General features: G+C 51.4%; 1 protein-coding gene across 2 annotated transcripts in view; it reads left to right on the top strand.

Moving 5' to 3' along the window:
* Nucleotides 1-7,286, top strand: part of SHANK2 (SH3 and multiple ankyrin repeat domains 2) — a 476,261-nt gene extending 468,975 nt beyond the window's left edge. For both annotated transcript variants that reach the window (XM_063092864.1, XM_063092865.1), the window contains one exon: nucleotides 6,719-7,286. In XM_063092864.1, coding sequence (XP_062948934.1) covers nucleotides 6,719-7,286 — 568 coding nt within the window. The remainder of the gene's footprint in view (nucleotides 1-6,718) is intronic.
* The last annotated feature ends 8,613 nt before the right edge of the window (nucleotides 7,287-15,899 follow it).

Genomic DNA, 15,899 nt, shown 5'->3' with positions numbered 1-15,899 from the left:
CAGCAGTGAACCCGGGCTTCCCCACCCGTCGGTGCCGCTGGCTGGGGGTCCCAGCACAGGGGCCTGGGGCTCTGCTGCCGGCCCTTTCCTTGGGAGCTCAGGACCAGGAGGATGAATCAGTTGGTGCCGGTGACCGCCCCGTAGTTCTCAGATGAGGATGGGCGTGTGAAAGGGCTGCCGGTGATATGAACGTCTCTCACCTGAACCGTGCACTTGACTTTTCAAAGGCCTTCAGTGATCTACCGGTGTACTTGATTTTCACAGCGCTGGAAGTGTTGGGCACGATTGGGATTCTCACCATGCTGTGGACCAAGAGGCAGAGCACTCGGGTGTTTTGGTTAAAGTCACGTAGCCAGGTGCAGGCAAGCTCTCCAGGTGCAGACCTGGGGACCAACTGGACACAGTCCCTGAGCTTGGAACCACAGCCCAGCCCTGTGGTCCCCTGAATTCACTGGCCAGGAGCTCGGTGAGCTGCTACTTTGTGGGAGGGGATGGTCCACCACGAGGACGCTGGGCCCGCCAAAGCCGGGCAGCGATGCCATCACTAGTTCTTCATTTGGCAGATAGTTGGCAGTTGCCCCTGATGTGCCGGGCACCGTGCTGAGCTCAGGGCTTATCACTGAACAAGGAAACATTCAAGGTCCATCTTCCCTGGGGAGCTCGAATTCTTGAGGGGGAAATGGACAATAAATAATAAACGAGACAAACTCAAAGCGTGACAAACGCCGCAAAGGAACTGAGATGCACTAACAGCTTAGAGTGACCATGTGCAGAAAGGAGCTGACACTCCTTAAGGAAGTGACATTTGAATACCCTGAAGTACAGAAAAGAGCCAGCTGTGTGGACAGCCAGGAAGTGCCCTCCGTGCTGAAGAAACCGTGGCCCGATGAGGAGGGCTGGACGGGGGGCCAGGCCACAGAGGGTCTCAGGCCGTGGGGAAGAGGCGGGTCAGGTTCCCAGGGGTGGCAGCCATCAGAGGGTTCCAGCCAAGGCGTGGCATGCCTCAGGAACCCAGAAACACAGCACAGTTTGCCTGACTTGTACGCTTTGACCCAAAACAGACTGGTCATTGACCCGGGAAAACCCAGGCACCCTCTCCCAGATTTACTGGGGTATGATGGACAGAGGCTGGTATCATTTTCAAAGTGAGAAAAACCTGTTGTTCCTGGTCGACCCTGCCTTGGAATAGTGTGCTTCACTTTCCCTGTCCGTATGCGGGAGGAGCTGAGCAGTGAGTGTGTGCTTGTGGGGGGCCCTGGCGTGCACCTGCTGGATCCCTCAGGGGCCCCCTAGATTGACAGCCCTTTGCAGTGGGTCCAGAGGGGCTTGGAGATGGGCCTTCGCTCTCTGAGGTGCGGATGGGCTGGGGGCGGGGGAGGCGTTCGTCCCATTGATCTCCAGGTCCCCAAGGCCCCTGAGGTGGGTCCAGGCTGCCTGGGCTGTGTCCAGAGCCAACTCTGTAGCCCCCACTTCCCTTCCGAGGCCCCGCGCCCACAGACATGCAGACCGGCCTCCAGCTCTTCGCCAGCTCCCTGCAATATTATCCTGAGAACCTCTTGATTTTAATATAAACCAGTTTTGGGTTGTTAAAAAATTATCTCTGCCCAGCTGGTCGTAGAGCACAGACTTCAAAACTTACTCAAAAACAGAAGCTGCTTATTGGTGTTCTCACAACCGTGGCACCTTCAGGGTGGTTTTATCATTTCACGGTACAGATTGAAATGTTACAGCAACATCCCTGAACAAAACTGTAGGCATCCGGGTGAGCACTGGCTGGAGGGGGTCATGGGACATGCTACCGTCATGCTTCCTCCTAGACAGGCATTTGAGGGATTATTCTAGCCCTTGCTCACCCAGCAGCCGGGCTCAAGTCTGATTCTCCTTCCCATTTTGGAGGTGAAGCCATTTGGCCAGAGCATATCACAGGGTGAACATTCCTCCCTGAAAGCGAGCAACTTCTAGATCTGCTTAGACCTGAACCTTCTAGCAGGAAGTCCTGGATCCCTGGTGGACAGCTGCTGAACCCCAGGGAGCCCACCCCACTCCTAGGTCTTGAACCCCGGGGAGCCCACCCACTCCTAGGTCTTGAACCCCGGGGAGCCCACTCCACTCCTAGATCTTTAACCCCGGGGAGCCCACCCCACTCCTAGGTCTGGCTCTGGAATCTTGGTCAAGCCACTTAACTTCCCGATCTGGGAAACGGGTATAATATCATCAGCCATTCGTTGGACAATGGTTTATTGTGCCCCTCTTCTGGGCCAGGCCCTGAGGACTGAAAACAGACGACCAGGACCCAGTCAGTGTACTGGGAGCCCGCAGCTGCTGATGCAGCCTAAGTCCCCGGAAGCATCAGTGCGTCCCCACTGGGACATGTGCAGTGCGGAGCATGGGCCAAGTGAGAGGTGTTGACTGCAGTCCCAACGCCCACGGCCTTGAGTAAACTAGTTAATGACTTGGTGGCCCTGGTTGTCTGTCTTCTCAATCCCCCACTTACCGGGTAGCTATACAGATAGAGTAACTTAGCTAGAGAGCAGAGGGGCTGCCTGGTAAGTGAGCTGCCTGGTTAGAGCGTGGTGCTGATAACACCAAGGTCCAGGGTTTGATCCCTGCACCTGCCAGCCACCAAAAAAATAAAAGAGAGCGAGCAGTTTGGAAATAGTGCCGTTTTGCATGTAAGGTGGGGGCTCAACACTAAAAAACTCCACAGGAACAAAAATGCAGCGGTGTGGCCGGGCGTGCTGCAGTTTTAAGCCTAAAGGACTCAGAGCCCCAGTGCCAGAGGCGGGCCCTCGGCAGGCAGCTCGTCAGGGACGGGCAGCACAGTCCCTGGTGCCCCTGAGCAGCCTCTGGCCCACGTCCAGTTCCTGCTCAGGAGCCGAGCTGAATCTGTAGACACTGAAAAGCACTTGCGTGTGTGCCCCCCACCCAGTAACTGCTGACTGACCAAACAACAGTGTGCCTCGGGCGTCTCAACAGCTCTCGATTTTTTTAAGTTCTCATGTTTCTTTATGGGTTTGATTTAAAAGGCAGGCTAGGGTGGTAATCCAGGGGCGCGGTGTGAGTGTGTGCTCCAGATCAGGCCCACAGATTCCTGTGTGTTCCACCCGGGAGCCCAGCGGTTGCTTAGCAACATAACGATCTGTGCAGCCGGGGGGACCAGTGAATAATGTCATTGTGATTCACTGAGCGAGCGAGAGTCGAGCTTCAGAGGAGCAGGGCAGGGTGGGCAGCCGCGGGCAGGGTGGGCAGCCGCGGGCAGGGTGGGCAGGCCCTCGCTCCCCGTCTCAAACTCTGGTGATTCTGTTCTGCAGCCATGGGGCAGGGGCATTGGCAGGACCCAAGCACGTGGCCAGGTGTGATGCTGCCGTCATTAGCTGTCATCTCACCGTGTAGACCTGAAGCAAAGCCCTCATCCCAGGGGTGTCGAGGGGCGGCCTCCCCCATGGAGCATGTTGAATTATCCTTCCTAAGCCACGGAAGAGAAGACGGCTCAGAAGCCTGAGTAGCAGGCAGAGGCTAACATCATTCCAGTACCACTGTTTTCTCTTTCTTAACAAATCCTTCCTGAATATTTTCCTTCTCTATAAGTGATTTTCGCTCTCCCAAGGCAAAGAAGCAAGGCTGTGAACTTCTCATCCGCATATGAAAGCGACACCCCTGTTGGTTTTCATGATTCTGGGCAGGGGTGTGGCTGCCAGGGTCTGCACCCTGCTATCCCTGCATCCATCGAAAGAAGCTGCTGTTTTTCTCTTTTTAGTTAATTTTGCAGTGTTGTCTCAAGCCATTCCATTTTGTCATTTTCATTTGCTCCCGTGATGGGTGATAACAGAAGAGGGTCGTGCTGAGCCCAAGTAAGTGCCCGGCGGAGATGCGCGTGACCGCGTGTGTGCACTGCCTCCCGCTCTGCCCACGAGGGTTTCAGGAGCCGCCTCTTCACCTCCTGGCCACAAGCACAGCTGCCGACAGAGCCTTGCCTTAAACAAACAAACAGAACAGAGCCCCACGCCCTGGGAACGGCAGGCTCTTTCCATGGTGAGGGTGGAGTGGGCGCCCATCCCCTGGGTAGGAGATGCCCCCTGGCAAACACTGCCCCGGTTTAAGGCAGGTGCCGTCACTTTGGGGGATTCTCAGGCCTCAGCTTCACGAGCTAATGAGCAACAAGGTCACTCCCCCACTGTGCTGCGTGCTGAGCCCACGGCAGGTCACGGGCACAGCCACCGAGCAAAGTCAGCTCTAGGGACAGCACATCCGGACCCCGCCCCGCTAGTCTCACCTGAGGAAATGTGTCCTTGTAGGATGTTTTCCCACTTGACCAAAAAATTACCTCTTCGCCAAAGGTGCTTTGCCCTAATTAACACTCAGATCACCTCTGAATGGAGTGTTTTTATACTTTCTTAATTTTATTTCCACCATCTTAACTTGTTATCAAAGTGGGGAAAAATGAGCCTTCCTCAAAACAGATGCGCACGCCTCCAGCTGTGGGGCGGACACTGAGACCGGCCGTCTGGAAGCGCTGCCTACTGTGTTCGCTTTTGCTCAAGTGGGAATCGGGAGTGGGCCTTTCTGTTCTATTTGGGCAGGGCGGTGGTGGCGGGGGCGTTGCTGGTTTCCTCTTACATCCTCACTGTGTCTACAGCCCACCTCTCTCTGGAGACCCTAATTCTAGACACCAGAGGGTGCTGGCTCCTCTCCCCTGCATGTGAAGCCCAGCTGGGTTCCAGCGGTTTGATTTGGAGTAACTGAGCCTGGCAGAAGTAGAGTCCTCAGTCTCACCTGGGCTGCCTTGTACCTGTGGGTGTAACCAGGAACCAGGACAACCAATCACCACCGGAGGTGCCCTGCTGTAACAAACCCCATTCTGGGCACCCAGCCCTCCAGGACAGTGCATATGAATCCCTTGTGGGTGGAGGGTGTCCTGGCCCAGCACTGTGCACCACCAACCCCTGGAGACACTTCTCACAGCAGGACTGAAGCCCGGTCCATGCACGGCACAGACCCACTCCTCCTTTCTCACCATGGAATATTCCATACTTGAAATAACAATGGCTGACACCAGTGAGAAAGGTCACAGGCTCAGAGGCGCCTGAGTAGCCAGTTGGTGGTTTTAACCAAATGCATATACGTCAAGCAGTGGTTCTCTAACTGGTCAGCTGTCAATCTCCAAACACAATCACAATGCAAGTTGACGGCACTGTCTGACAGCAGAAGTCCTGGGCTCCAGGGACTTGTCCTTGGGGTCTCTGTGCACACCAGCATCCCTTCCTCTTGTCCTCTCACCCATGACCCTGTCGCTGAGACATCGCAGAGTCCATTGTCATTCGTAGTCATAACGTCCATCACGCCTGTGCCGTCCCTCACGTTGTCCAGAGCATCTCCACCCAGGCTGTCCCACCAGGGGAGGGAGAGGAGCCTATTTAGACATGGAGACTTGTGGGCTATAAATGTGCCTAAGCTGGTATTTGGCACAGCCAGGACTCCAACAGCCATCTCTCAAGTCCGGATCCTGAGGGGCACTTGTGGTGGGATGGATCTTTCCAGGAGGGGTGGGGTCCACCCACATGCATGTAGAGGAGCTTGAAAGGCAAGAGACACACGCCTACTCCTGCACCTCCCAGCGGCTGTGGCTTTCCCAGGGGCAGTAGCATGGACATGCCTCCAGTTGAGGGGCAGCTGTTCTTTTCTGGGGACAGCCAGAAAGCCTGCCGTGGGCCTTAGCCAAAACCAGTGAGGGAGCCGCCCGTAGAGACCAGCTCCATGTAGGTGAGCATGCGGACAACGGACTTGTCCAGCACTGAGATGTGACCTCCCCAGGCGAGTCAGCCCACTTCCTCGTTGGGGCCAGCACCCATTCCAGCTCCAAGGGCTTTACCTGCCCAGCCAGAGCAGGAAGGGCACATGGGGACTTCCAAGGACTCTCGTGGCCACTGCTGGGGAGAACGGGGTCCCTTTCGTATTTCTGCTTTTTGGTAAGGATTATATATCCTCCTAGTGAGTCTCTCACACAAAAGGGGCTAAACAAAATACATAAATGCACCCGGCTCATTCTGCAACAAAACCATCCATCAGTGTGGGACAGTGTGACCCTGTAAAGCAAACCCTCTCTGCAGGTCAGCTCGGTGCACACGGAACTGACAGACTTCTTGTTCTCTGGGTTTGTGGGTGAGTGCCCCAAGTAGCTGTGGGGGTTGCAGTTAATGAAACAGGGCCAGCCTGGGAAGCATCCTTCCCTGCACGTGTCTGTTTAAGCCAAAAAGCTGGAGGACTGCCGGACGCTTGAGAGAGAGGGTCTCTCCTCAACGTGCTCTCCCTTCTACCTGCTGAAATGGAGGCAGGCCACTTCCTCGAGAGGTACTGGTGATGTCACCAGGCATGCTCCTCCCAGGGACAGGACTTCACTCTGGCCCTGTCTTCATGCCTGGTCTGAGTGAGCCTTTACATGTGCCTTGCTGGCCACCCTCACCTCTCCCCAGCTGCTCCTGTCCTGGGCTCAGGTGAGTGGCTGGCTTGGTGTGCTCTGGGGTCTTCCTAGAACTGCCTCCTGCTCCTTTCTCCCCCGCCCCCATCCTGGCATGGCAAAGCATTTGCTCACTGCCAGTGCACCTGCCACTAGACATTCTGGTGTGGTTTGGGTGTCTTCCTCCCCTTCCTTGCTGGTCTGCATCCTGCTGGCCTGACTTGGCGACCTGGCTTGTGATGGTTTTCTCTGTTGCTGTTTCAGAAGCCCGGACATCATGAGCACCGTCTCAGGTACACGGAGCACGACGGTCACCTTCACTGTTCGCCCTGGCACCTCCCAGCCCATCACCCTACAGAGCCGGCCTCCTGACTACGAAAGCAGGACCTCAGGGACCAGACGTGCCCCCAGCCCTGTGGTCTCACCAACAGAGCTGAGCAAAGAGATCCTGCCTGCCCCTCCGTCCGCTGCCGCCGCATCCCCTCCCACTCTCGCAGACGTCTTCAGCCTTCCCAGCCAGCCCCCTTCCGGGGACCTATTTGGCTTGAACCCCGCGGGACGCAGCAGGTCGCCCTCTCCATCAATACTCCAACAGCCAATCTCAAATAAGCCTTTTACAACTAAACCTGTCCACCTGTGGACTAAGCCAGATGTGGCAGATTGGCTAGAAAGTCTGAACTTGGGTGAACATAAGGAGACCTTCATGGACAATGAGATCGACGGCAGTCACCTGCCAAACCTTCAGAAGGAGGACCTGATAGACCTTGGGGTGACTCGAGTCGGGCACAGGATGAACATAGAAAGGGCTTTAAAGCAGCTGCTGGACAGATAAGGACGGCTGGCCTTCCCCTTTACAGACTGCTGCTTGTTATAAGTAGAGATGGGCTTACACTGAAATATTTGGATAGCCGAGCCAAGTCTGTGAGCACCAGCCCCGTTCCATGGGTTTGTCTCCTGGTACCCAAAGAAATGCTATGTGTGTCCACGGTGTGGCTGAGCAAAGGCCTCGACACCCCCTGGCTCTCTGCGTCAGGGGACTCGGGGAGAGAGTTTTTCTAACACGGAAGGAGATTCCCAACCTGCCTCCCAGCATGCAGGTGACCTCACTCTGCCGGGCCCCAGAGGCTCCCCGCCGGTGTTGCACGGGATTCTTGCTGTTGCAGGCAGACACCAGTGTTCTCCAGATACCTCCTGAGACCTCCCTCCTCTGCTCTCCGGGCAGCTCTCACCGCCCCGGCCCTGGCCCGAGGCCTTTCCTCAGTGCGTGGCCTCTTGGAGGATGCTGATGCTCACATGCTCCTTTCTCTTTCCTGTACTTTGCTTGTAGTGAGATGCTCCCAGACATGTTTGTCTGGTGCCCTTCTTAGGCCTGAAAGGTAGAGAAATTTTTTTTCCTATACAGATTCTTTACCCCGTCTCCTCCTGGGATGTGCATCCGTGGTTCTTTGGCCATGAGGTTCTTGGCAGTGTTGGGGAGTCTGAACAGGATTGTGCCTGGCTTTGCTTAGCTTGCTTTCTTTATTTCTGCAAACCTATGAGCATAATTCCAAGGTGGCCAAACAGATGTCACATGGAGTTAGTCAAAGCACAAAGTCATGATTCCAAGGAGGAGGGGAGACCTGGCCATGGGAACCAGCCAGCATGTGCTGCCTGTGTCCAAGGTCTCCCTAAAGACAAGGGCAGTTGTCTGCCAAGAGGATCTATCTAGGATCCAGAGAAAGGGGTTCTCTGCCTCTCAAAATTCTTGTTGAATTGCTGAGTGCTGAGCTCTTACAAAGACCAGAGCAGGTGAGCGTCCACTTTGACATGAGGACACGGCTCACGGTAGTCACGTGCTGCTACCAGGTGAAACGGTATCTTCACTGAGAGCTGCGTCGGGTACAGTGACCTCAGTTCTAGCCCGGCCAAGGGTGAGCATCTCTGCTGAGACAGCCCTTTTGTTCTCGGAGACCAGATAAGATGGTACTTAGGGGCTTTCCCCTTTCTCTCTGGGTGTCCAGGAATCCCACCAGCTGTCTTAACAGTATAACAGGTTCTTTGAGGACCCAGTGGGTATGGAGTGTAAACGGGCACCGAGGTTGGGAAGAGAAGTGGTGCAGGCTCAGGGAGAAGAGCAGATATGTGGAGAAAGCAAAGCAGGGCCTCCTGGACTGCTGGTCTGGCCTCCCTGGCAAGGCTGTCTTGTCCCTGGAGTCTCTCTCCCCTGTAACGATACCTCTAGTGTGCAGGGGAGGTCGCCCATTGCACATGGGCTGCAAAACATCCAGTCAGGCTTCCAGCACATTCTCCCACACTTGGAGGATACTCGAATGTCAGGTTTTGGGTTTTATTGTGATTTCAGAAGTAGCCCAGCCCATCTCTAATTATAAAACATGATTTTTTTTTTTTCGTTTTTTTCTTTATGCTCACGACCAAGGGTCTGATTAGGTCTGGAACAGCTCTAGAGTGAACACATAAAATTTAGCAATCTAAAATCTCTTTCTTTACTGCAAGTTTAAATAGTTGTACAGATAGTTTATAAGCACAATATTTTAAGAAAAAAAAAAAGTGGCTGGTCTACTAGGCAGCCTTTGTGCCACTTCAGTGCTAGAAAGTTAAAGGAAAAAAAAAAACTTTTGTGATTTAATAATACTATTTCTGTGGAATAATTATAAAAGTATGACCTTTTTAAATCAACCTTATTTGGATGCACCTGAACCAGCAGAGCTGTGTTATATTTTCTATCTTTGCTAGAACTTCGTAACTGAAGGACAATTATTTCTTCAAAAGTGGTTACAATTCACAATGCAGCAGTTTCTCCAAAAACAAAACCAAAACACACACGTCACACACACCCCTTCCCCCCAAGCCCCGACTGGGAAGCTGAGTCTTCGGACCTTATTCTGTCCCAAAACCTTCTGCAGGTCAATCTTGATACTCGAATTATTCCATCCAGCTTGAAATTAATTGGATATTCAGGCGTTGTGCTTCGTGTACTTTCGATTTTTTCCATCGTGAGATGAGTGACTATTACTCGAGAGAAATTTCAAGCCAGGATACTATAGGTGGCCTGCTGAGGCCGCCCAGTATGACAGAAAAGGAAACAATGGTGGTTGGGCCATTAATCTGTCTTCCATTTGGTGATATTGCAAAATTCATTAAGTATACACTTCATGGCTCTCTTTTCCTTTGCCTACAGTTTTTGTTACCTCTATGCTCAGTGCCAGGCAAAATGCTAGATGAAAGGAGAGTAAAGAAACCGCTGTAGACGGTAACTCGTCACAGCCTGGTGGCTCTGGACCCACGGAGTGGGTGACAGCCGCCTCTTGCTCCCTTCCTAAAAGAGACTGCAAGCCACGTGCCACTAACCAGAAGCAAGCTGACGGGAAGACTCAAGAGCTGATAAGAGAGTTTGTTTTTACATTGTCTTATTATGGAAAAGTAATAGGACCCATCAGAACCTGCACTGACCAACCAGTTAGACCCACGTTGCCAAGGTGAATCGGTCTCCAGCTCTACCCGACCGTTTTGCTACAGAAAGCAATAGTTCCTCAGCCAAACCACCGCCCACTGTTCTCCCCTTTGGGACGTGTTAGGACCAGGCCCTATTCCATGACCCTCTTTAATGGTGGAACAAATGTTAAACTGCTCATATGAAGATCATGTTAATATTATTCCAGGTTTTAAGATCAACTTTTGTTATATACTGTAATTTAAATAAACTGCATTTACATGCCTAGTTTCTGTAATATTGTGTATACAAAACCAAAATTTCTCAAGATGTAAATTATGTACACCTGCCAAGATACCTTCCCCAGGGTGTCTGTGCACATTTTAAGTTAATTCACATAATACAAAAATGACTCAGTGTGACTGTTGGTTTGCTGAATTTTACATATCACAAAGTGAATTATTTGTGGTACTTTAGTTAATAAAATGGTGACTTCTTTTTTCTGAGTTATTGAACAACTAAGCATTACCCAGTTGATCTGGCAATGACTTTTCATGTGTGGGCCACAAATATTAATTTTCCCTTTAACAATTTTTTTTTGTTTTTTAAAATACTAATATGTTTCACACTATAGTTTGTGTAACAACAACATGTGTTTGCATTATCTATGTTGCTGTAACTTTTGTGCTTTTATTCTTTTTAGACTTTTATTAAAAAAAAAAAGAAAAAAACAAGCTCCTGTAATTTGCACTTTCTCCCAATCCTTAAATCTCTTGTATGGCAACCAAAATTACTGTAAAAAAAATAAATATACTATTGCACTAAGGTTGTGGTTCTGATTGCAAACAATGAAAACTGAATTAAACAAACAAAAAGTTGCCAGACTTGCAATCTGATAGATTATTTGAAACATCATCAGCTTTACCTCCATAAAAGTGACCAGACGATATCTTCCATCAAATAGTAAAAATGCTTGCAGCACTGAGCTGATTTGCCTTGGTTGCATTTCCTTAAGGTATTCTCAATGTGTAAATGGAAACAAATATATTATTTCAGAGCTGTGTAAAATGCCAAAATCGGATTTTGTGAACACTCCTGTAAGCGTGGAGCTGAGGCTTGGCTTTCCTGTTTGTTTTAGGGTGGCAGCAGGGGTGCCACAGAGGATAAGCCAGATTCGGATCTCTCTCCTCAGCGTACGAGTCTCCCCGACATCCCCAGCTGGTGGTCTTCTAGCTGTAAGGCCACGGGAGCTGCAGAACCGGGCAGCCTCTCTGGTTGACATAAACCTAACAATGTTTTGATAAGCAAGCAACATACTAAGGCTTGGAGCAAGAGAGAATGTGTCTTGGCAAAGAATTGAGCCAGGAAGACTTGGGCTATCCCTTCCGCTTTAGGGAAGCATACTTTAAACTTAAACATTGAACCTCTTCTTTGGCCTCACCAGTGAAAACTTGTCTTTAGTTCCTGAATGGTTTCTCCTGTTTGGCCCATTCTCCGTTGGAAGAGCAGCCACTGTGTTTCCATGTTCATGAAAAGCTCGAGTCATCATATCTTTGGTAGTTCACCCTCCCTTAATCCCTCCTCCACACCGTTCAATACTTTCTCCCAAACCTTAGGGCCCCCTGTCCCCCCACCCACTTCACTGTTCAATGGTTCACTCCAGACCTCTTTTCCTAGATGAATACATGAGTTTGTCTTGTTAGGAAAAAAAATTATTGGAAGACTTTTTTCTTTTACTTGAACTTTATTTAAGGCATTTTAAGAACCGGTGAGCCGGAATGTATCCCTGTATTTGCAGATATCCATGTACACACACAAGTGACACGTGTCCGCAGTGGCTGGCTGACCACAGCAGCCACACGCAGCAAGACCGCCTGTGCTTTGTGGGGAACTCGATCATTTCCAATCATGTTTCTCAAACATCAACAGATTGATCGCTTCAGTTTTTAATCCATGCTGTATCAGCAATTTTGTTTCCTTCCTGTTCCTGTAACATGTTTCTACATTTCACAGTCTTTACCGTTTTATGTTTAAAATTACAACAATCACTGTTCCTTGCTTCTGCTCTGGAACTCTTTGTTCATAGAAATTCTGAAACTTTAATGTGAGCCTTCAAATAAATACAGAAAAGAAAAAAAAACAGGAAAAAAAAAATAAAGTGTGTGCCTTGGGTGTTTTGAACCTGATCTGCATAAAACCATATTGTATTCAAATGCTGTATATTTAATGAAAGGATAAATATATCTTCAATGTATTAATGTAGCTGATAAATAGTTATAGTGCCTTGTTTTCTGAACTGAGAAGCCCATATCAATGCACAACGTAAAGAAAAAAACGATTCGAAATATGAAATGTTGAGAAGACCCCGACATTATCTGGAGCCTTTCTCACAAGGCTGTGTATTATACACAGTCATTTAAGTTAAAAAATAAAAAGAAAATTGAAATAAGACTGTGTTATCAATTAATTTTCCATTAAAGGTACTCTCTACTACATCACTTTCAGTATTTTCATTTAATTAAAACACAAAACATGTTTGAGAATATTCATGGAAAAGAGAAAAGACATTGGACGGACAGGGCCAGCCGACCTCCCTGTGTTGTGTCGCCCCCCGGTGGCACTTGTTGGTAATGCTCACCGAAGCTGGCAGGATCCATCATTTCCACATTTTGTTAAAAACATACAAAATATCCACTATTAGTGATGGAGACCACTCATCACAGAAACACTATTCCCATTTTTCACAAGTTAAAGGAGTGGCAACACGCCTGCTTTTCTTTTAAAAGAAAAATGATGTAAGAAAGACATCAGTCTTGTTCCTGTCTCAAAGCTGTCGCGCTCTATTTACAGACAGTCCCACGGGAGACCTCCCTGAGCAGCCTCTGGTGTCCTAGAAGATGAGTCTGGGGTGCAGTGAGCATTAGAAAGCACCCCTCTGCTCGCGGGACTGGAGCATTCACAGCAATAGTGAACGTTTGTGGCACTCCTTGGCTCGTGGGAACAGCAGCCCGCCTTCTCAGGACCCCTCACGAGCAGGCTGTGGCATTCCGTGAGTGTCAGCATGTGCTTGAGTCACCCCCCCACACCCACCCCAGGGGAGCAAGTAGCTCCTCAGATCTGGAACTGACCTCACAGGGCTATCCTCGGTGCTGCTATTTACCAGGCCAGACGTCAACTGGACATCCAGATGTTTTCCTTTCAGGCAAGAGATGTGGCAGACAATCCACCGATGCGCAGGGGTGGTCAGGTGGAGGCAGCTGAGGCTCCTAGGGGGCCTCTGTTCCACTCTCCTCATGCTGCTGCTGCTGCTGCCTCTGCTCAAAGATGCGGCACATGTCCAGGAATCAAAGGGAGAGCCGCAGCCCTGCCCATGTCCATGGGGCAAGACAGCCGGGCAGCCCTGCACGCCCTGGGCCCTGTCAGTGGAGGGACAAAGGGGGCGCAGGGGCAGAGGTCAGGGAATGACCAGGTTAACAGGACTGTGTGGAGATAACTCATTGGCCACCCACACCCTGTTCTGGTGCCCCTAGAAGGCAAGCCATCCTGACTTTGCCCACCTGCAGTCTTCCCTGCCCAGGATGGCCACAAAAATAGACCTAAACGTGCACTCCAAACCCCAGAACCCAGACAGAGGGAGGAGCAGACGGCCTCGAAGCTTCAAGGAGGAGATCACAGCACCAGGCAGAGGTCAGCTTATGTCTGTGCATGGACCCAAGAGGCGGGACAGGCCAGGAGTAGCAGCAAAGCCACCAGAGCTCTCTCTGGGCCAGCACTGTTCAGAGCACTGCACCTGCTGAGCGCCAGACAGTCCTGGGGTTAGAAACCAAGAGCCCACTTCACAGATGAGGAAACTAAGTCTTGCCAAGGTCCACTGCAGGTGGAGAGCCAGGGTTTGCCACACAACCCCATGGCTAAGTCCATTTGCACACAAGAGAACCCAATCAGGTGCCCTGGGAACCATCGCTGGGCTAGAATCTGCCCTGGACGACAGACACTCCCTCTCCCTGTCCCCTTCCGAAGTCACTTGTGCAGGGCAGGGGTTTAGGAGGCTGGACGAGGGGGATTCCTCCTGGCTGGATCTCCTCAGGGTTGTGGAAAAGGAAGACATAATTCAGACTTAATCTTGGTCACCTTAATTCCCTTGACTGGGACCAGGAGAACCAAGACCTAGGAACCTCTGGCTTTCAGATAGAGAGGACCTGACATTTATAAAAGGCCCCATAGCTTAGAGAGCATGTGACATGGGCATCGGCTTTAATTTTCATGAGAATCCCATTAAGTACCACCGAGATGATCATCTTCTTTACCAAGGAGGAAACCGAGGCTCAGAGGAACCAGATGCTGTCCCCAGGGGCCCACAGGTGGCTGGAGCAAGTTGTCCTGAAGGCTGAGTCCTCACCTGGGGCACAGAGCTGCCCTGGGCCCTTCCTTCCCAGGCCCCCCAGTTAAACTCTTCCACTTGCAGCTGAGTTCCCCAGAGCCCCCCAACACAGTCTCTTGTGGAGCGAGTCAGCTTCTGCTGCTTGTGACCAGATTCCACAACATGGCTCCTGACCCCAATGATGGTGGGTTTTCTCCCACAGCCGCTCCCTGCCAGTTAGAACTGGGCAGCCCCCTCCTTTCCATCCAAAGGCCAAGCAAACGAAGGTCGAGACAAGGAGTCTCGCAGCCACAGAACGCGTTTGGAAGCGTGCTTCCCAGACCCACACGGCTGTGAAGCTTACATAAAGCTGAGGGCATGCAGCAGCAGCAGCTGTCTCTGGCCTTGGAGCCTGCCATCCCACTGCCCTGAGTTCAGCAGGGAGTGACTGTGAGACAGGCGGACTCCCAGGCCTCCTCCCAGAATTTGGTTTCAAGGGGAAGGAAGCCTGGGAATCTGCATTTTCAACACACTACGTTGAGTCCGAAGGGAAGTTTCAGAAACGGCTCCACGTAATTCTGACCCACAGTCAACCAGGGCAAGGGATGGGCAGCAGACAACAGTGCTAAAGTCACAGGCCCCCAGGGTGCAGCCCCAGGTGCACAGGGACTTTGGTGGCAGGGCAGCTGGTATACCTGGTGTATGCACAGTCCCCTACGGCTCCGTTAGTCCACAATTTACACAAGAGGCGGCCCTAAGGACATGCAGTCAAAGGGTGGTCCCTGGCCTGGCAGCAGCAGCATCAAATCACCTGGGAACTGGATAGAAATGCAAGTTCTGCATCCAAACCCAGCCTACCTCCCCCTCCCCCACCGTGTCAGAAACTCCGGCAGGGTCCAGCCACCTGTGTGTTAACAAGCCCTCCAGGTGATCCCTGTGCCTGCTAACGCTTGAGCACATAATAAACCTTTAGTCCTGCAGAATAAGCCTACCCCTAACCTCCAGCTGTGTGACATCAAGGGATGCAGTGGGCAGCTGAAGCTGCTGCAGTAGCCACTGCATAGCCATGTAGCACTGAGCACATGCCCCATGCTCCCAGCGACCATGGCCACATTAGAAAAGGCCATGCTGCCGCATTGCCCAAGCTCTGCATGTGGCCACCTCTGTGGCAGCTTGTCAGGACACTGAATGCCCAGAGGGAGGGCACCGTGCACCCGGGGTGACCATCCCACTGAGCTTTACTGTCCAGGGCAACAGGAACCTCATCTGAGAACCAGCCAACCTGATGCAGGACCTGCACCAACCAGCAGTCCAGGAACCAGGAGCCTCTCTGCTCCTCACTGGTCTTCTCTGAAACATGCACTAATGACCACTGAAGCCCCAGGTCCTTTGTTGGGACGAGATCCTGCATGGGAAATTGCCAGGCAAAGCAAAACGGATTATGCAAATATAGGCTGGATTATTTTTTTAATTAATAGGTGATAACACATGTGGCACAAAATTCAAAAGGTATCGGGGGAAATCATTTCTCCCCTCTGCCTCAGCTCCCCAGCCCCCAGGACCTCTCCCCAAAGCTCAGGTCTACTAAGGATTCCTTGTGCTGCTTTCCAGGGCTGGTGCACGAATCTGCAAGCATATGTTTATCAATCATTTAA

The sequence above is a fragment of the Cynocephalus volans genome, chromosome 4 (assembly GCF_027409185.1).
Source record: "Cynocephalus volans isolate mCynVol1 chromosome 4, mCynVol1.pri, whole genome shotgun sequence".
Taxonomy (NCBI): Eukaryota; Metazoa; Chordata; class Mammalia; order Dermoptera; family Cynocephalidae; genus Cynocephalus; species Cynocephalus volans.
Note: the sequence above shows the minus strand (reverse complement) of the source record. Positions and strands in the feature narration are given on the sequence as shown.